This window comes from Lissotriton helveticus, chromosome 4_1 (assembly GCF_964261635.1).
Source record: "Lissotriton helveticus chromosome 4_1, aLisHel1.1, whole genome shotgun sequence".
Classification (NCBI taxonomy): Eukaryota; Metazoa; Chordata; class Amphibia; order Caudata; family Salamandridae; genus Lissotriton; species Lissotriton helveticus.
The window spans coordinates 1,819,183,778-1,819,205,889 of record NC_136063.1 but is presented as its reverse complement, the minus strand read 5'-3'; the positions used below and the strand labels follow the sequence as shown (position 1 = coordinate 1,819,205,889).

Below are 22,112 nucleotides of genomic sequence, written 5' to 3'. Positions count from 1 at the left end.
AAGCAGGAATCAAAGTCAACAAAGCAGTGATATCAGGTACCACAGGAAACTGTGGCACGACTATCTTGTTTACCTCTCGAAGGTCAATCACAAACCGGTACACAGGTGACTGAGAAGCATCAGTACGTTTAAGGATAGGCAAAACAGGACTGTTACAAACATTACCTCTCGTTTCCTCAACTACACCCTTCTCAACCAGATCATCAACAATCGCTAAAAGAGCTCTCTCACCATCACTCGAGATCTTGTATTGGGGAATACGAGGTAGCTTAGCATTTGACTTAAGCGTGACAACATAAGGTGGAATCCGCAAAAGACCAACATCATTTGGACCTGTAGCCCAAAGTGTATCAGGAAGCGAACGCAATTCCAGTGGCAAACAATCCTTAGACAAATACATTGGAGAAATCACTTTCTTACAGAGGGTAAGTTGTACTCCTGAAGGAGAACAATGTAATGTCGCATATAATCTTTTCAGCAAGTCCAAACCCAACAGATTCTCACCACAACCAGTCGTTAAAATAAGTGGAGCTTCCAATTCACAAGGGCCAATCGAAAGGGACAAAGGACTAGAAACCGGATTACGAACTGGGGCGCCTGAAAATCCTACTGAAACATTGGTCAAGCCAGACAAAGGTGCGCCAGGAAGTTTAGAGTGCATAATAGAACTCTTCATCGCACCAGTATCCAAAAGAAAAGGTTCTACCACACCTGATGTAACCACTTCAACATAAGGTCCACTCTGGTCTACTGGAACTGACACTACTCCCTCACTTTGTCCTTGGCTGTCCTAGTTATCATTATAACCAGAACTCTCACCTTCGACATAGTAATCCTCAACATAATACTGGGCAGACTGACCACTCGGAACATTCTGTCTGTCAAAATAATTCGCAGAATTCTGTAGGGAAGAGGAACGCTCATTCTGGAGAAACACACCATGTCCCCTACCCCTAGGAGCTTGCTGAAAACTACCACGACCTCTCTGACCAGATACACCATTCGCACGCTGTAACAAAGCCGGGCAACTATTCTTGTAATGACCTTCCTCTCTGCAATAAGCACAATGATTAGGGCCAGGAAAGAATCGATGAACATAAGGCTCCGGCTTCTGTAACAATCTCTGAAATTGTGGAGGTTGCTGAAACTGAGGCTGATTCTGACGAGGCGGATAAGCTTGCTGCAAAAGAACTTTCGTCTTTAACTCTTTAGTTTTCTTCTCCACTTTATCCTTCTCATCTTTATCCCTATTCTCGTAATATTGTGCAGTAGCCAATATCTGGGCCGATGAAGAGACAGCCCATGAACTCTCAGAGTCCTTTAACTTATTTGAAAGTTCGGGAAGCAAATTAAAGACAAATGTATCCACAAACAACCTTTGACCACCCTCCGTACTCATATCCTGACCACTATGATCAATAAACGTCTCTTCAAACCTAGTGAAGAAATCAGATACACTCTCGTCTTTCTTCTGCTTACATGCTGCTAACTTATCCCAATTCACTCGTAAAGCGGGTATCATCGTTTTCATCAGATTAATAATTCTACCTGGTAATTCTGAAACTAGAGGTTCAGGTTTAGCACCTCCCTCCTGTCTACCATGTGCAGCAACAATATTCGCCCAGGTATCACCTAATTCTTGCGCATGATTCTCATGACGAATCTTCGCCCACAAGGGTTGAGGGACTACATTACCCATCAACATATCGATGTCAGCTAAATTCATAATACACGCTTCAACTGTCTGGGACAACTCCTTGTAATAACCGGCAGGATTCTTACGAGGGTCAGGTAAGGTCTGCTTAAGAGCCAAGACCTCTGCTCTTTTCCAAGGGATATGTACCCATACTCGCTGAAAATGAGCTGGAGCGGCCTGAATACCCAAATTTACATTAGCCTGAACTGCTTCTTTCCATACCGGAGGAACTTCTCTCATAGGGTACTGTTTCACTTTCCTCCTAACAGAGGAATCAGGTTCATACAATGTCTGAGGCGGAAGTCTAGATCTGAAAGCAAGTATTGTCTCTACGGCATCTGTAACATCCGATTCCACTATCATCCCTTTGGCAAAATCTGACTGAACATCGAGCACATCCTGCGGAATCGGACCCAACTCATTATCTTCCCATTCCTGATGCAGAAAAGTACACATTACATCAAAAACATACCTTTGCTTAGGCGGTTCCCACTGAAAGAAAACATCCATAACTGCTGGCAAATTATACCTTGGAGCATTTAAAATCCACCTACGAGCCAACAAATCCAACACTGTCCGTTCTTCAGAACTAGGAAGCTGACTACGACTCTGCTTACGTTCCGAAACAGGGGTCATATTTAGTGACCCAAACAATGGTGACAATAAATTAGAATCAGCTTCTGTCATTCGTTTTCGAACAGAAGGAGAAGAAGCAGACATAAGAACAGGAGAATAAGTATTCTGAGGCAAGGAAGGTGTAGGAACAAGAACAGTAGAAATCGAAGATGCAGAAGCAGAAGGCAAAGGAGTTTGAGGCAAAGCTGATAGCAAGGCTGGCGACCCTAGAATGGGTTGCGCAGGAGGAGGCAAAACCATCTGTGGAGCACCGGGTGGCTGAACAACAGTAGGAGGTTGAACAACAAAGGGTGGAACAACCGGGGGTAATAGAGGCGCAGTAGCACCCTGCACATGAGGAGGCAATCTCAGTAAATGAGAGATCAAAGGATCTTTTTCAGGGTCTTCCATCACTTTCGGAGGAGAAGACGGCAAGGCCAGATAACATTTATCTATGGCCATGCAACGCTGTCTATCTAAAACTTCACTCGCACGCTCTTCTCCATCTTGCTTAAACTGTCTAGCAGCTTGTAGTACTGACATATTTTTATCTTTCCTATCTCTCTTTGCTTGCTTAATTTCTCTCTGTCTGGCTTCCTTACGCCAAAGGCGGAAAGAGTCAAACATTGCCGGCCGGGCTTTCTTCTTAAATAGCTTAACTTCTAGATTGTCTAAAATCTCTGTTTCAAAACTACCATGTGGGGGCCATTGCAAAACACCATCTTTTTTAGTGTAGCGGACCCATACTTTATTATAAGTAATAGGGCCTACTCCGTGTTTTGAGTAAAGTTCATAAGTCGGAGTTCCAACCGGAGGTATCGGACATGAATCCTCCAATCGGGAATCCCTGTTACTACCACAAACAAACCAATTACCAATTTTACCAAGACCAGGCATCGTGCTCACTAGTCTGGTTTCAAACTTCAAAGGGAATAAAAAAAAAATGATACACTCGTAAATATACAAGCCCTTCGGCTTTGGGTACTGCAGCAACCAAATCAAAACCAAACAAATCAAAACCAAGGAACCAGACAAAGTCGTGGGAGCGACCCACTTATACTTAACTAAATATCTGTCACGCCACCAGAAGACCGTCTACCGTCACGCTTTACGAACATCAATCGGAGGGTCCAAGACAAGGCGACAGTCAGGGCAGCAGTCCTTCGCAGCCATTGGAAAGCGGGAAGCCTCGCAGAAGAGTCCTTTGGTCCACGTCGACATGCAGGGGTCGATGAAGTGGGGGCCCTCCTCCAGAATTTCCTCACGTGGCTCCTCGCAATCTTCGGGCTTGGACCGGTACCACTAAAGTCGGCCCGCGTTGGTCGCGCCAACTGAAGAACCGGGTTTTCAAGTACCCAGCGGCGTCAGGGACACGCCCAAAGTCCTCTAGGTTCCCTTGCCTTGGTATACAGAGACACAGAATACTTCTAGGTGGCGTCAGAGATCAAATTTATTAGCTGCAGCTAGTAGCAGAAATCCCAGTAACACAACACGGTGTACAACTCAAGAAACTGCTCAATTTTACTAAGGCGAGACATCCCTATTTATACACAAAAAGGTACATTTAAAATGCACGCCCCTGCACCAAAATTCAACCAATAGAAAATACATGACATCACACAGCATCATACAGTAAAGCTCATTTTACAGTGTCCCAACCCACAAGTTAATATTTAGGCATATCTAAAATAATAATCTGGAAGGCCCGCACAAACCCTTAATTGAAAGCGTAACCCATGAAATGAAGGAACAATAAAGAAAAGTAGTTTCAGATAATGTGCAAGATTAACAGAGACGTAAAGAAACTTAAAAGTTAACAAATGTCTTGAATAGTGATTGGAAAAGCAAATAACGATCTTGCAGGGAAATTGGCTTGGCAGGGTCAATTCCTAGGTGAAAGGCCAGCTTCTGAAATTAACTCCAGTGCACGAAGAAATCCTTGGTTAATGTGTATATGTGATTCACAACAGGTCAGACTGCTTTGCTCACAGGCTAACTTCTGAGGCCTATATAAAAAGTAACACCAGAGGGCAGTCAGGACACATGGCAAAAACCCATGTTTCAGGAAAGAAAGTCTTTAAGGAAAGAAACCATTTAGATATTTGTTTAAGATAAGATATGCGCAAGGAAAACTAAAAGTTTAACGAGGTCCTGAACAGTGATTGAAAAAGTCAGACAACGATCAGCTAGTGAAACAGGTTTTGCAAAAGGTCAGTTTCAGGTGAACAGGGTTACTCTCTCTGCAGTTCATTCAGAGTCAGAGAAACCCAAATTAATATATACACGAAAAGCCACTTGTTCGTTGGGCCCACAGCACTGGCCTACGTGAGGGCAAGATTAAAATGCAGACAGGTTTGAGAATTTCAGAACCACAATAGTTGCCTGAAAAGGCTAATGGGGTCCATGCAGTACAGCCATCTAAATAAGCCATGCAGAAGTTGGCCTTGACTTTGTCACTGATCTCATTAGAATTCATCCTCACCTATTGTGGATAGCAATCTGGACAAAGCCTGGAGCTAACTTTAGCCATAGTGTGATCAGGGATTTCAGGATTTCATGCAATTAAAGCTGCCTCCATACCCAAGCTAATGTATATTAAAAAAATGAGCTATATTCTGGGTTTTCCAGACTTTTATAGTAGTCCAGAGGCCCTTTCTATGGCTTTATGCCAGACCATTAAAGATCACTTTTGGAGTTCGGATCAGGTGTAACAGAGATCGCACTGATTCGGTTAAAAGGTCAGTGTGCGTGTAAAGCCCTTTGGATTCCAGACCCATTATGGAACCATATCTTACATGGATAGGTAATAATTATTAGAGGGTTTTGTTAACCAGGCTGAGATTTAGTACTTTGCATTATAAGGTGGCCTTTCCTGATCCTGTCAGATACCCTATGACTTTGTACTGTGTCTGTGATAACTTGTCTGTACAATCTGCTTTGGACTTAATGCTGTTTTATAATTTGATTGTACTTTTAGGAAAACTATTTTATTTCCACTTTTAAAGGATATCAATATTAGTGATTAGAAGACCGCTATCTATTCCATCTTTAAAGGTCTGCCTGACCATTGTGAGCTATATTCAGCACGTTCTGAAGCATAGGAAATTTGAAGTAACTATCATGTTTTATGCAGATACGAAGTATCTTCTTCATGTTCATATTTCCTGAATTTGTGTCGAATTTTTACTGTCCTTTCGTTGATTATCTATCAATGTGACATGTTGACACCTTTCTTTGTTCCATGCACACAACACTTTGACATTTCCATAGTCTGTCTGATATCGGAATATTGTTTTTAATACTATGTAATTATATTTTTATGATTTGCCTCAAAACTGTTTTCTTTCGGTTTGTATATTACTTGTCTTTTATGGCCTTTGGCCAAATAAAGCTTATTTGATTGTTTGACCGTTTGCTAAATTCACAATTGTATCTACTTTTCAGAAATGTATACTGTTGGACTTGGCCCTTTTTGCAGGGTCATATTTGAACTTTTTGCCTTCTTCCTGTATTTTGTCTGACCTGTTTTTGTTAGTTTTATGACTCTGGTCACTTTACCACTGCTGATCAGTGCTAAAGTGCATATGCTCTCCCTATTATAAATTCATGTATGGATTAGTGATTCCATGATTGGCTTGCTTGGTTTACTTGTCAGACCGTAGTACAGTGCACCGAGTGTGCCCAGGGCTTGTAAATCCAAATGCTGCTGGTGGGCTTGCAGCACTGGTTGTGCCACCCACAGAAGCAGCCTTGTAAAATGGGTCTCAGGTCTGCCATTGCAGAGCCTGTGTGCAGTCTGGTACTGCCATGCTGACTGGGCAGGTGCACCCACTTACCAGTCCCTAAACCTTCTATTTTCTTCATATTAGACACCCCTATGGGAGGCCCATGGGCAGGGTGCATTGTAAGTATAAGGTAGCCATGATGTGTGTGGCATGTTCATTTTTCACTATTGCAAGGCTACCTGTTCTCCAAAGGCCAGAATGGGCAGTTTGATTATTCCATTTTATAATCCTAACTGACTCAGGGAACATGGTAGAAATTCGAGTTTAGTATGCCTGAACTCATTCATTCATAAACTTTATTCGACAATTAAGTCATAAAAGTATACATAAAAAAGAATTAGTAATGTAAAATGCATTAAAATTCATACAATAAATATTAAAAAGGAATTAAACTACAATAGACTATTGCCGAATATCAACTTACATTATTTCAAATATGGCTTAAAATCAATCTCATCAATATACAGTTCTTCCAGAGGTATATTGCACAGGAGCTCAGAGCTAAATCTTCATGCGTCTGTCACTAATTGTTTTGAACGGATTACCCAAGCCCATTTTAAAAACTTAGCCACAGCAATTGTAGGGGTTGGGTCTGTACATAAGATTCTAAGAGCCTCTTCATGCCTATGTATTCCAAGCAATTTGCATATAGGCTTGATCCACATCGTTCTGGGGGCAGTATCATGGGGCATAAGAAGAGGAAATGGCTTATAGACTCTTGTTCCTCCCCACACTTTGGACATCTGTCGTTACCAATTTTTCCTGCCCAATTTGCTGTAAAAGACCTTACTGGGAGGGTACCCACTCTGAGCTGAAAATAGAGCTTACGATCCAGCTGTTTCCCAACAATGTCCCAATAAGGCTCCAGAATCGGATGGGCCTTAACATCCATGAAACAACCTGTCAGGTGCCGGGAGAGACCCTCTGACCTCTCTTCTGTAATCACCATCTCCCAGTACTTTTTTTCTAAAAAGGTTTTGGAGGGGAAAAGAGCGTTTTCCGGGTCTTCCCACAGTTCCCTCATTCCCAATTTAAAAAGTAAAGACCGAATGGCATTCAACCAGTATATTTTTTGGGAGGAATCCTTAGTCATTATCTACCAGGCCCTGAGCGTAGTGGCTTAGTTCTTCTGTAGTCCATAGACGGCGCCAGTAAAGTAGTGTCCGCAAAAGGGCGAGATCCTGCACCGCCTTTTTTCCAAGGTCCCACATTGGTGGTGTTAACGGGGTACTTACGGGAACGCTAGTAGCTTTTCGCAGAAATTCGTTTTCTGCTGGCGTCAATTTCCCTAGATCTTCAAAACCCCAAAGTTCGGCTCCATAAAGGGCCGAACTTAAGACCTTCATCCCATATACTTCTAATAATGGGCTAATGGGCTTTGTCAATGAAGAGGTAAATTTTTTCAAGAGAATGCCTGCCTGCTGGCGGTGTTTTAAAACTACAATGTCTAATTGTCTAGACCACCCCAAATCTCTCTGGAGGGTAACCCCCAAGTAATTAAAGGCGTCTACCCGCTCCAGCGGGGAGCCATTCATATGTATCGTCCCTCTAAAAGGCCTGGCAGTCCCATGAGCTTTACGGCCAGTAAGGACCATAAATTTAGTTTTTGCCGTGTTTATTTCTAAGCCCCTATCGAGACAAAAGTCTTCATAGTGCCGCAGCGCTTGCTGGAGCCCACTAGGTGTTTTTGAAATGATTAGGGTATCGTCCGCAAACATGAGGATCGGGACCCGCTCACCAGACAGCGCAGGGGCGTCGGTCGGGACCAGGGAGAGGAAGTCCACAACCCCGTTCACGAAGAGTGAGAACAGGGTCGGTGCCATGACGCAACCCTGCCTCACTCCCCGCTCAACAGGGAAGGGTTCCGTGACCTCCCCCCTGGCGACCCCACCGGACCCGAGCGAACGTACCCTCATGTAAGCAGACGATCAGGCTCAACAGTTCAGGTGACATCCCCTGCCCCGCAAGAACTTCCCATAATGTGTTTCGTTGGACAAGGTCGAAAGCCGCCTTTAAATCAACAAAGACGCCAAACAAAGTACCCTTTTCCAGGACCACGGTACGCCAGTATAACATTATAAACCGGAAGACCTGGTCTATGGTACTTGTTTTTGGGCGGAAACCAGCCTGGAGGTGACTCAAAATATTGTCATTATCCATCCAGGTCTGGATTCTGCCCAAAACCAGCCGTCCCATGATTTTTTGTATGCAGTCAATTAGACTTATTGGTCTATAGTTGGCTGCGAGCGACTTGTCCCCCTTCTTATACACTGGCACTATTTCTGCCCTTTTCCAAGATTTAGGTACATCCATACCTTGGGCTACGGCGTTAGCCACATACAAAATGTAGACCCGCCATCGCCCTCTGTTGTTTAGAAATAAATCTGCGGGAACACAATCCATGCCGGTAGCACGACCCTCTGTGACTAGGTCCAAAGCCCTATCCACTTCCCCTAAATTAAAAACAGGCTCCTCATAGAAGGTATAATCAAAAGAACCTTCTCTATTTTCAGAAGCACTATTGGCGTATTGGGGCTTAAAGTAGTCAACCCATGACTTTCGGTCGACATTATTTTGGGGGTTCTCACGGTGCCCTCCCCTGTCCCATTTAAAAATGTCCCAAAAAAGTTTGGGATTCTTTGCGTTACACGCCACTTTTAGATCCTGCCACATGCCCTCTTCCCATTCCCTTTTAGCTTTGTATTGCTTAAACCTATAGTTTGCTCTGGCCAGTTTTATTATACCCATATCTTTGGATTTTAAGGCTTGGCCCAGCTCAACCCTGGCTTGACGGCAAGATTTGCCGTACCATCTCTCAGGTTTTTTAGTTTGTGTCCTTCTTTTTCCTGAGCTAGGTTTACAGAAATATGTTTTTAGTTTGGTGAAAAGCCTATTATGTACCCCCAACAGAAGATTAGGGGGAGATCCATTCAGGGTGGCTACCTCCTTAGCCTATAGGGCCCCTGCCAGATCTTCCTCAAGATTGTCAATAATATCCTGTAGATCTGCAACTTGGCACCATTTAAGGTGGCGCTCATCGTTTGCCAGGACTAAATCTGGAGGGGTATTACCCTCATAGGGATCGTCCACTTTATGTGTGCCCAGATTAAATATTGCGGTCAGGGGATTGTGGTCGCTCTCCTCCATATCAAGGAGAGTAGACCACATCTTCAAGGGGACAAGTAAATAGTCAATATTGCTTGCCCTGACGCCATTGTCGAAAGTTTCCTTTCCCATTTTATCCGACAATGTGCGCCCATTGGCAGCTCGGAGCTCGTTTTCAATGCAGAGGCCCTTTAACTGTATTGCGGCCTCAGTCCATTTTCTTATGGGTTTAGTGTCAAGCTGAGGAACTCCCCACCTGGCATCCTCATCCTCTGTTAAATGTATGTCACCCAAGCCTAGGGGTTCAAAAGTAGTGTTAAAGTCACCGGCAATTAGTGGCAGTATATTGGGGGGGGACACTTGAAGTAATTTATCCAGTTCCACTACAACTTCAGATTTCTTTTCACCCTTGAGCCCCCTTGCATAAACATTATAAATATTGATTGCTAAGTTAGCAGGGAAACTAAACCTAACACCAAGAATATCATTACTTACAACTGGGAGCAGCTGGGTTTGACATTTTAGAGACTGCCTAACCCACATCACTAAACCCCCCCCCCCATAGGACGACCATGACTTTTCTTAATAGCAGGTACAAAGAAATTCAAATATCCTACTCTAAACATTGGTTCAGCCGTCCACATCTCTTGAAACAAACAATTGTCAAAGCGGTCAATGAATTCTGCCCAAGCCTGGGAATTTAGTTTTGACCCCAGTCCCGCAACGTTCCATGAGACCAACGATGTGTGACATAGAGGTCCATCAGGTGTTGCGTCCAATTCGCCCCTTATGTGGCAGCCCCCTGAGTCAAGATGTACATTATTGTCCATGCCCAAGAGCAGATCTACATTTGGCACCTCAATAATAATATCACATGTATTACTCTGGCCAACCTCAGCCTCCCCTACTTCCCTAATTTTTAAAGTAGACACTTGCCCTATCCTGGTCTCTGTCCCCTCCCTTATATCCCCTGCTCTACTACCCAGGGTAGACCTTTGCGGTTCATACTGTCAATCACAGTCCCCTAGCCCCGACAAGGCCTGGAATCTGTTAAACAACCTTACGTTCCCTAGTGGACAAGGATTTAATAAAACTCCATGTGGGAACGTATCCCTCTCAAAGGAAACCGGAATCGGGGGTCCATAAAAATAAGCTAAGGGTAGAACGTGTATCCCATTTGGCTGATCATTATGGGGCCAATTACAGATGTAGTTTACACATTTTTGGTCTCTAAAATTAATAACGATGCAGTCTCCTGCCACCGTCTTACAACCCCTGCCTATCCAATTAACTCTCCTAACTCCTATTATATCAGCTCGCGTATTAACTGGCAAAGGGCGGTTCTTGTTAAGCCAGAAAATACATTTATGCTTTAGGTCTAGGTATGATTCTCGTTTCCCCTGAATTACTGGTGGAACCCCTACCAAGACTACCACAAAGGGGGCTGATTGGGGAGGGAGGTCAATGTAGGGTAAAGAAGGCTCAATGTGAGTCCTGGGTAAGACAGGCAAATTTTGCTGTCTAACGTCCGACCTGGTAATAACATCCTGATTTCTCTCTTTACTCAATGGTGTCACTCCCACCCCTGTATGGTTGGGCACCTGGGGGGACATCTTTCCGAGCCAAAGAAGTTTGGGGCGCCCCACTATCCTTGCGTGCATTTCCCGCCCCTGTCGAGGCAGGGGGTTGACAGTTAGTAGTATGCGCCTTGTCGGTAGCCAGGGGTGGCCCAACCCCCTGTCCCGAGCCGGCACCACTATCGGGACCAGTTGAGCCATGGGCTGCAGGTGTTTTCGCCCCCGGACAATGTGACCACTGTGCCTTGGTCCTGCCTGTTTCTGAGCTGTTACCAAATTAAGTTCAAGGCACACTAATCTACTTTCAATAGAGTCCAACCGCTCATGCAATGGGGGGCACATTTTCTTGAAAGTGCCCTCCAGTCTTTTCCAAAATAAAGGTCCCAAGTCCAAATGTGACTCCTCCCCCCTGGTGTCCAAAAGGCTTTCCTGCCCATTTTTGTCGGCCATGCCATGTTGTACCGGGCTATTTGGTGTAGTCACTGCTGGGTCGTCAACAGGAACAGTATTTTTACATGACCTTGCTTTTTTTCCTCCAGCATTAATTTGCGGCCCAGGACGCTTCCTTTTTGCTTGCACCCTCCCCTTCGGCTGGACCATGATTGGTTTTACTTGCCCAGCTGATCTAGTTTTAATGTTAGAGGATGGTGCTCTCTCTGCGTCACTTGCAGGTACTCCGTCTCCTAACGAATTTTCACTTATGTTCAGGATGGTTACTGACTGAGGCGAGAGGGTAGTTACCACTCCCGACGGAGGAAGCGTGCCCTGTGAGTCGGTATGTAAATGTATCGGAGATCTAGCTTCTGCCAGAGGGCCCAGCGAAGACCTTTTGTTAAAAGATGTATCCAAGGATAGTCTTTTCTCAGTTAGTTCAATGTCCTTAGCAAGTGCGGTAGATACCCTAATGAGAAAGTTATCTAGGGTTCCCAATAATGATCCACCCGTAGATTTCCTGCTGCTTCGGCCAACATATGGTGGAGTAGCCATCCTTTCTAAGTCCTGGATGCTACTCAGTGCAGTTAGCGGATAATGAAAAGTGGATGTCACAACAATTTATTGTATAACGACACTGACCTTTTGGGTGCTGCGACAGCACTCAGAGGGGTGGGCCGTCCCGTCCTTGTCCGGTCCTGAACGGGCTTAAACGGGCCCGCCCTTGGCCCGGGCTTTGCCCGGGCGCGACTCGCAGGGCGAGAGGCGTTCCGCTCTTTTAACGCGCCTCCGGGCGCTCTGCTGGCATCACTCGTGCGCCACAACCGCCGGGGCACCTGGGAGTTGAAGTCCCTGCCCTCGCGGCGGCGATGGTGCTGGCGCTGCGAGCCGTTCCCCTCACGGCAAAGAAGTGTCAGCCCCAGAGCAACAAAGATGGGCCGTTCCCCTCACGGCAGTGGGTATGTCTCTCTGCACAACAACGCTCCCAGTGAGCGCTCGGCGCTCCGCTCTTTTAATGCGTCTCCGGGCGCTCTGCTGGCGTCACTTGCGCGCCACAACCGCCGGGGCACCTTGGAGTTGAAGTCCCTGCCCTCGCGGCGGCGATGGTGCTGGCGCTGCGAGCCGTTCCCCTCACGGCAAAGAAGTGTCAGCCCCAGAGCAACAAAGATGGGCCGTTCCCCTCACAGCAGTGGGTATGTCTCTCTCCACAACAACGCTCCCAGTGAGCGCTCGGCGCTCCGCTCTTTTAACGCGCCTCCGGGCGCTCTGCTGGCGTCACTCACGCACCACAACCGCCGGGGCACCTGGGAGTTGAAGTCCCTGCCCTCGCGGCGGCGATGGTGCTGGCGCTGCGAGCCGTTCCCATCACGGCAAAGAAGTGTCAGCCCCAGAGCAACAAAGATGGGCCGTTCCCCTCACGGCAGTGGGTATGTCTCTCTCCACAACAACGCTCCCCTGAACTCAGAATGATAAGCCATCTTTTAGTGAAGTTGATTTTAACATTCTGTGTTGGAAAATACCACTTTTAGAAAGTAGCAGCCAAGCCTGCCTCTGCTAGGTTGTGCATTCCTTGTCTGGAGTTTGAGTGACGGGCTGGGGGATTCCAGGAGACAGATGAGTCAGCTCCGTGGTGAATAGAGAGATCTGCATCTAGATGGGAGGGAGGAGTTGCACCTGGGACTTGAATAGGGCTGTGCATTCCGTCCACAATGCTGGCTCCACCCCCTGTGGTGCGTCTGATATCTCTGCCCTGCACTCTGAAAGGAGAGCAGGAGTCATGTCAACACAGTTGCTCCAGAACTGGTTTGGACTGAGCAAATGCCCCTCTTCCCTCAGAGGACACACGATTTTGGGGTATAAGTATTGGGACGCTGATCCCAAAAATGTGATCACTTTTGGACAAACAAGAAGAAACCTTTGCTGAGGAAAGGAACCTGAAGAAACTGAGGAGAGACTATCCCTATGCTGAAGTGCTGCTTAGGGGATTGGCCTGCAGTGGTTGCCTGACTGCCAAAGAAAGGAGAAAGGACTTTGTGTGCACTTTATTCAACTTGTGAAGGATTTCCAAGGGCATGAGAGAAGAGCTTGCATCCTGCTGAAATCTCAGGGACAACATACTTCAACCCCCAGCTCCCCAAGAGTTCTTTGGAAGTGCCTGCTGCTGTTTTGGGCCTTCTGAGGGACTGCGCGTCGCAAGGAGCTGGAAGCGAGACTCAAGAGGAAGAAGTGTGTCGCCGTCGCAGCCGCTGCCGTCGCATCTCTGAACAAGGGCGTCACAGCTGTAGCTGACGCATTGCACCGCATCGAAAGAAGTTTCTCGCAATGAAGAAGAAGTGTGTCACCGTCGCAGCCGCTGCCATCGCATCTCTGAACAAGGGTGTCGCCACTGTAGCTGAAGCATTGCACCGCATCAAGAGAAGCGCCTCGCATCCACGGAGAAGCCTGTCACATCGAGTGGAAGCATCTTGCATCGAGGGAGAAGAGTGTCGCCACCAAAGCCGCTGTCGTCGCATCTCTGAACAAGGGTGTCGCCGCTGCAGCTGACGCATCGAGTCGTAACTTCTCGCAACATAGGAGAATCTTGCCGCATCAGGAAGAACTTGATGTCTTTATTTCTTTGCACTGGATCTTGACGCATTTCCATCTTTGCAACACTTTCGTTGCCCTGCCAGTCGCATCTTAAGGTACATTGACTCCAAGTGTTGCATTTTAAGAACTAAAGAGAACTAAGCTAAAACTACCATTTTAAGTACAGTATTGTGGATTTTTGTCATTTGTGGTCTTGTTATAAGTCTATATAAAGAATCGGCGTCTTGCGGCAGAGTTCTGTGCCATCTGCAGTCGTCTGACCACTGCCTTGTTAGAGCCCAGATAGAGGACATTACCCTAATCCAGCCGAGATGTAATAAGGGCATGGACCACTGATCTCTGGGTGTCGCCTGGCAGCATCCAGATTATTCTCCTAAGCCATTTCAAGATGGTGAAACAGATGGCTGAGACCTTGACTGCCTGTTGGTGCATGGTTAGGGAATCGTTGACAGTAACTCCCAGGTTGCAGACGTGTCTGGATGGCAGCGGGAGGGCGCCCATCTCGGCAGGCCAGTGTGACGGGCCCCACAGGTCTTTCTTTTTACCGAGCATCAGGACTTCAGTCTTTTCGCCATTCAATTTAACAAGGTTGCAGTTCATCCATTTAGCAATTTTCCCTAAGCCTGACTGAAGGAGAGATGTCGAGCCGGGGTTAGTGCTCGAGAGGGAAAAGGTGATCTGGGAGTCATCGGCGTAAGTAAATAGGGTCAGGCCGGCTTGTTCGGCAATGTGTACTAGAGGCCTATAAATTAAAAAGCAGAGGACTAAGAATAGATCCTTGGGGTACCCCATAAGGTGAAGAGTGAAAATTAGAATTGGCCGTGGCAGAAAAGATTTGAAAGGTGCGGTTGGCTAGAAAATGCCTATCGAGCTTAGTGTGTTTATGAGTATGGCATGGGAGATCGTGTCGAATGCCGCGCTGAGGTCGAGCAGTATAAGCGCAGCTTTGTCTCCTCTATCAAGGTAGTGTCGCAGCTTCTCCATGACCCCCAGCAGTGTGGTTTCAGGGGAAATTCTGGTTCTAAAGCCGGATTGAGAGGGGTGAAGGATTTTATGTAATAGTTTAATGTGTATTACTTTAAAATTTGAAAGGAATTGCAAAATGAAATTATAAATTGGAATGTATTACATTAAAATAATTAAATTAGATGTATTTATAAATATACATATATAATTACAAATACGTTAAATTACATACATTTTAAATTATTAAAGTTACTTACATTTTAGAAACACTGTAGCCATATTTTACAAATTTTTCTCATAACAGTGTAGCATCCAAATTTGCTGCAATGCATTGCACAAATGGCAAAACACAGCGCACTAAGGGGCATATTTACAAGGGAACTTTGAAGCGTGATGTTAAGCACAAAATGCTAACGACACGCTCTGCCATTCCAAAAATGCAGGGATGAGCCATATTTGTACATATATGGCTTACCCCTGTGTTTTCCCTAGCGATGGTGCTAAATTAAGCTGCCTGGTGCCTGCGTCGAGGGAATGATTGTGTATATGCAGGAAGGGATCCCTTCCTGCACATAAACAATCATAAATGGCGATTTGAAACTTCTATACATGCTGCATTGTGAAGCACACTTAAAAGTTGCAAATCGTAATTTTTTTTAAATGATTGTATATGTGCAGGAAGGGACACCTTCCTGCACATAAACAATCATTCATGGCGTTTTGCTGTTTCTATGTGTGCTGCGCAATGCAGCACACATAGAAACAACAAAAACGAGGAGAAATAAAGCATTTCTACTTTGTTGGCATGTTAAGACCAGGTTTTCCCTGGTCTTTATTTTGGCGCTACCTCCTATTTACACTACCCTTGTAAATAGGGGGCAGCGTCAAACTCAATGGGGGTTGCGGCGGAATGCCCACCGCAACACCCATTCCCCATCCCTTTCACGCTAAGTGTAGCATGAAAGAGGGCCTTATATACAAGGCAGCGTTAAGCGATGTTAAATGGCTTAACGCCCACCTCGCAAATAAAGCAAAGCTCCTATCGCCACAGGAACGTCATTAAAAGTGAAGTTGCTGTGGGGATAAGGATTTGTAAATATGCTGCTAAGTTTGGCCAGCTGCTGCCATCCCCTGTGCTGGTGTTAATACAAGTTTGCTTTACACAAGGCACAACCTCACACCATGGTGGAGAGGTGAGTGTGCTGTTTAGTTTTGGATTTCTACTGGAAGCATTCCATTCCAGTAAAAAATTCTATGTCTGGAGAAACACGGAATCCCCTGCATTAAATGTGTGCTGTACACCCGAGTAGTAAGCAGTAGTTTTTGATGCTAAACCCTTTCTGGCTGTCTTAGTATTTCTAGCTTTGCATCATAACATATGGGTGTATGTGCTGATTCGCCCAGTAATGCCCTCTTGACGCAAAGTCCTATTTGTGCTGAGGGTGACTTAAACTTGTTAAGTTCCTACACAATCTTAGGAGCTCAAAGGTGCAGATTAATCAGCAAAATGACTACAACAAAATATAGCACTCCACTCCTAGATGGTGCATATTGTTTTACTTCTAGACTGTAGGACTCCCATCACATCATCTGGTGAATACCAAGTAGTTTTGCCTAGGACTTTTCTTACCCTTTTACCATAGAACATGTACTACATGACAAAAATATGGCAACATATAATTAAATGACCACATGTTTTGGGGAGATATTCGGTAAAGCCCACTGGGGTAGAAATTTGAATAAAACCTATAATTAGTTAGACAACATGTTGGAATATTTATTCTGAAATGTTAACTTTTACATTCTTGTTGCCCCGCCCATACTTCATCATCGCTTTCACTATCTCTTATAAGATCATGTATCAATAAGAATGTACACGTTGTTGCCAAGATGTTACAGGCATATCTTGACCATGACTTTGGTAGGAACAAATACGTGAGATGTGTTGCAAAGTGAGTCAAAGAGAGCGTGAAAGGGAAGGAAAGGGAAAATAATCTAGACAAAGCTAAAAGTATCTTTATTGAGGTCTAAGATATTCCATTTAACATTGGTGTGCCACTGCTGGGAATGGCCTGAACTTGAGCTTCACAGTCATGTCTCTAAGATAAATCTTTTCTGGTAGGAGGTTGTATTGTACCTCCCAGCAGGCTGTGAACGTCTACAGTACTTTGTAACATGCTGCTTAGTGCAGTTTTCACGTAATTTTACAGCACTTTTTTTGTTCTTGTTTTATATCTGCTTACACAAACCATTCACACTTTTACAATAAAACGTACACTATTTGATATTCAAAAAACAAGATAAAATTGTCAGTGCAATGGTGTCCTAAAAGCATCATGGTGAAATGCAGAGATATATATGATTCACTATTCCGAAGTATTACTGCAATGATGTTCTCTCAACTTAACTATTCACTGCTCAATACATTTGTTCTGAACTAGATAAGAACCCACATTATTTAAATTCATTAACCAAATGTTTCCTATATAGTCACCTTCAAGATGCTCTCCCTTTTTTTAACCATGGATTATCGACCCTCTCAGGATTGTACAGAGGAGAGAAAGATGTGTAATAGATTCTCATTCCTTTATGCACATTCTTCGAAGCTTGTCTACCTTGTGGAGATCCTGTACCAAGATCCCACAACATCAAATACATAGAGAAATCCTAAACCAAAACGTGTTCAGCACTTTCTAGCTGCCATCATAGCTACAGGACGTGTCTACCTTGGACATCCTGTACCAAGCTCCTGCAGTATCTAATCGATAGAGAATCCCTAAGCAAAAGAATGTTAAGGACCTTCTAACCATCAAGTTAAGCAGCGGCTCCAACCAAGAGGGATAGGCCTCTGTTCAAACAATCTTCAGTACATAGGGTGCTTTAATTTTGCGGACACAGCTCTGTCCCCTTTGCACAGTCCCTGGTCCTTGTGATAAAGCTTTTTTTAAATTACACATGTAGATGTTCAAGTATCCCAGAATGACTTGGGCACCTTCAGTGCATGCAAACAATCCATACACATATCCAGAAGATACATTTATCATAGGCTTATGTCTTAATATAATAATCTCTAATTCCAGTTGGCAAAAGTACAGTGACTGACACAAATTATATTGGAATGTCTAATTGTCACCTGATGCAAACATCCTACAGGTCTCCATCCCAAGTTCGAGCCCAATGATCTAAGCGTTTGCTTCCAAGGTTGTCTTGGACAAGTGTAAGCTTGAGGAATACCACGGCAGATCCATAGATTGATAATATCACTTTTGCATTATAACATCCTCAACTATTCATGACTGTCCTCTCTAAGAATGCTGGAAATTAAAATACACTGCTGGGACCCTTGAAACAATGGTCTGGCCTTTATTCTGTGAGTCAAATATTGTGGTCTATATTCAATTTCCAAAATTTCTAGCAGTTGAGTTGCTTTGTGTAAAGCACCTCACAGACATTTTGCATGTATGGCTTATTCAGCATAGCACTGTCCTCTGGGTATGCAAATGGCTAGAACTTCTATCTGGTAAGCTTGTTGCACAATATAAATGTACTCATTCGTAAAATAAAACAAAGCTGCTTCTTTAAAAACAGTTCTAAAAGAAAGCACAGTTTGCTTTTTGCACGCCTAGTTGCCGGACCAGCTTCTGGAAAGTAAGTTTTTATGCAGAAGCTCAAAGTGAGGCTTGAATCTCAGCAAGGTACACACGCGCTTGGCAAATGCAATAAGTCCAATTGTCCCTAAGCGATTCATGCTACATTAAAGTTGACATTTGTTGTCCAAGAAATCTAGGCCACTTCTTTATCCTATGGGTGAGATCTGCACTCCTAGCAGCATCCACCAGAGACTAAAAAAGGACCATCCAAATTCTCTGGCCCCGCAGTTCTCTTCTCAGACAGAAATTTGTTTCCAGATCGCTGTAAGGCACACTTTGGCATTCCTTTATCCGCAAGCTCTGATCTTGAGCTACTCATTCAGTTGGATGCTTCTAGAGACAAGCTGAGAAGTTTTTCCTCCACACTGCTCAAATCCGGCTCTTCCCTGCTGTTCTCCATGTTGTCAGAGCCTTCATAGCAACCAGAATCTCGAGGAACATCGTCCTTGTAGTCTGAGGTCAGGGGGCGGGTCTCGGAGCCGTTGCTTCCGTCTTCAGTTTCACTCCCAGCTGTAAGACACAATAGCAAAACAGACTCATTGATCAGTGCTCTGTCTCTATTAACTGACATATTTCAATCACGTTATCAGTACTCACATTATATCTAAAGGCTGTTTGGAATTTAACAATTTGCTATGGATTTGTTGAAGCATCCAGGTATGCATGCACACAGCCAGCAAATAGATTGAAAACCCAGGGATATATTATGGGAAAAGAACACACTATGTCAAATTGGGTCAGGATAAGAATTTTCCTTCCATGTGTACATTTAAAAGGACGTAATGAACTCAGCCGCACTATCTAGCCCACTTCATCATAGGGCACTTCCCCAATAGAGATATAAGTCACAGATAAGCCTAATTCAAAGGCTCTTCCCTGATGTTTGTGCCCCTACCTACGGCATACGCCTGTATGGCGTAGCGCACTACGTACCTGGGAAAGTACTTTGGCACTTTATGAAGAACTATAGGAATTTTGCAATACAACACAATATATACACCCACCAGATGTGAACTCATGTTTCTAACTGAAAGTTATATTTGTTGGCACCAAAACTGTGCCCTGGTGGGTTTTAGAGCTATTTATTCCCACCACCACTACCAGTAAGACCAAAGGCTGCATTAGGACTCTGTCGGTTCGAAGAAAGTGATGTTCCTGTTTCATGAATTCCTTTACCTGCAGATTACTCACCTTTTGAATTCACCCCAGGTGCCATACTGGATCTGGAACCTTTTCAGAAATTCGTCCTGCACACTGGTATGTGGTACTCTTAGACTCCATGGTGGCTTCACATCATCTCAGTAAGTGACACCACAGAGCTGCATATAGGTGTCACCCAATGCCAGTTTTCTTTTGGAAATCTCTCACACCCTCAGATAAATCAATCATAACAGATCGTCACATGGTCGCATGACAGTATGCAAAACCTAACTTGAGACCTTCTTAGAACCATAGAGTTCACTCCTCAGAACAAGAAAGAGTGAGGGCGGTGAGGAATCTGCAGTTAGAAGTATCCATCAAAATAACCAATTATGTACCTTTGGTAATGCTCTTTCTGGTGGGTACTCTATCTGGAGAGTCCTTGCCTTTTGAATATCAAAGCAGTATCCCCTGTATGAGTGCACTTACACAAGGACGTCCTGTAGTACTGAGCAGGCGAAAAGGCCCTTTTTGCAGACTTGATTGTTGACTGAATAAATGAATGAATGAAAATAATTGTATAAAGCGCACACATACTAGAAGGTGTCGTAGCTCTAAGGAAAAGAGATAAAGAAACCAAAGAGAGGGCAGAAAATAGAACACTGTAGAGTCAGTAGGATTGAACCTGGTACACACAGCAGCCTATTCTACTACTTTCGTGAGCAGCCATGTTTTCCACTGCTTCCTAAATTGCATCAGGGAGGCCTGACCTCGCAACGAGAGAGGGAGTAGGTTCCACCATTTACCTGCACATATGGATAAAGCTCTACCTCCTATCTAGCTTTGTTAAATCTGGAAGTGTTAAAAAAAAGCATAAAGAGCTAGATCTAAGGTTTCTACTTGGCATATACCAAGAGAAACGCTCATGTAGGTACTTTGAGCCAGTCAGATGAAGAGCCTTGTAAACCATGCACATGGCCTTGCAAATAATCCTCTTTTGTACTGGGAGCCAGTAAAGATTTTGTAGTGATTCGGACACAGAGACAAATTTAGGAATTTTTAGAAGTACTCTTGCTGCTGCGTTTTGCAAAGCCAGCAGCTTCCGTATTACACACTTCTGAGCACCCAGGTACAAAGCATTGTAGTAATCCAGCTTAGGGAAAAAAGAGCTGATATAATGGTCTTTTGAAGGTCAAGGAGGATAAATGGGAAGATTTTTTTGAGAATCTTCAACACCAAAAAACCAGAGAAGGTAATTCAGAGTTTATTTGTTTCGAAAAAGATAGTTCAGTGTCAAATATGACTCCAAATTTAGAACTTTCTGGACAGGAGTAGGTAACGTGCCTAGGTTCAGTGGCCACCATGAGTCTCTCCAGAAAGAGGTTTTGTTTCCAAAAAGCAGCACTTCCATTTTGTCTGTATTTAGTTTCAGACAATTATTCTGCATCCTGCATCCACAGTGCCACTTGGGACATGCAGTTACTGAAATTTCTGGCTTCTTTATCCAAGTCCGATGAGATAGAAACAACTATCTGTGTATCATCAGCATAGGAGAACACAGCTAGCCCTTGACTTTGAATGAGCTTGATGAGGTGGCTAACATGTACATTAAACAGCGTGGGACTTGACACATAAGTGTCTGGGGAAGGAGTAGATTGACACCAATGTGACAGCCTGACAGATGTCCAGCACAAAACACTTTTCATTAATGCCGTTGTGGCAGGACTTGCACTTGAGGAATGATTCTGAAGGCCTTCAGTTGGCCAATGATTATAAAAGAAAGATTGACGCTGGATGACTGGATGTTCTCTGGGCGCCATATGTCTCTTCTATGCGGCCTGCTCATTGGTTTTCAGTTCCCCCTTTCTACAGGAAACAAACCCCAAATCCGGTCCTAGGATGCTTGTTTCTGGTCTAGGGAGGACCTGGCTTGGCAGTTCTGTCTGGACAGTTCCCATGAAGCACAGGGTCAAGACTGAATTGTATATAACTGGGTCTAAACTGGGATAGCATGGTGATCAAAAGAACGATGGATTTAACGCAGATCTCTGTACTGGGGCTGAATGTTTGATTTGCTCTATATTCCGTCCATAATCTGTGTGTCTTTTGCTTTCTCACCCTAAGTCAGCCGGGTATGCCCAGACGTGGGTCCCGGGCTCACTGTGCCAACCATCTCTCCGCCAAATGATGGGGTTAGCACCCATAGTAGGCCACCATAAATGTGGCACCTGCCTATGTTGCGCCACCACTACACAGGGTTCAGTTTTTCAACATAGGGGAGTATCCTGGAAGCACGACGTTTTTAGCAATTGCAAGTCTAAATTCGTCGTGTACGGGATAAAATGCCCCTGTGACTGCCTATACATCGGCAAAACAGAACAGGAGGTGCGTCAACGCATCTCACAGCATAAGTCGAGACTGAAGAGACAAGTTGAAAATGCTCCGCTGGTCAACCACTGGACCAGAATGCAACATGGACTCAATGAGTTCCAATGGACAGTGATTTCCAGGATCGAGAAAGACCCCCGAGGAGGTGATCTGAGTCTTCAGCTTTCCA

The 22,112-nt window shown here is 44.6% G+C and overlaps 1 protein-coding gene across 1 annotated transcript in view; it reads right to left on the bottom strand.

Moving 5' to 3' along the window:
* Nucleotides 1-16,766: 16,766 nt before the first annotated feature.
* Nucleotides 16,767-22,112, bottom strand: part of SASH3 (SAM and SH3 domain containing 3) — a 195,086-nt gene continuing 189,740 nt past the window's right edge. Inside the window, exon 8 of the mRNA XM_078688444.1 lies at nt 16,767-18,925. Within this exon, the coding sequence (XP_078544570.1) occupies nt 18,735-18,925 (191 nt within the window). The 3' untranslated portion in view covers nt 16,767-18,734. The remainder of the gene's footprint in view (nt 18,926-22,112) is intronic.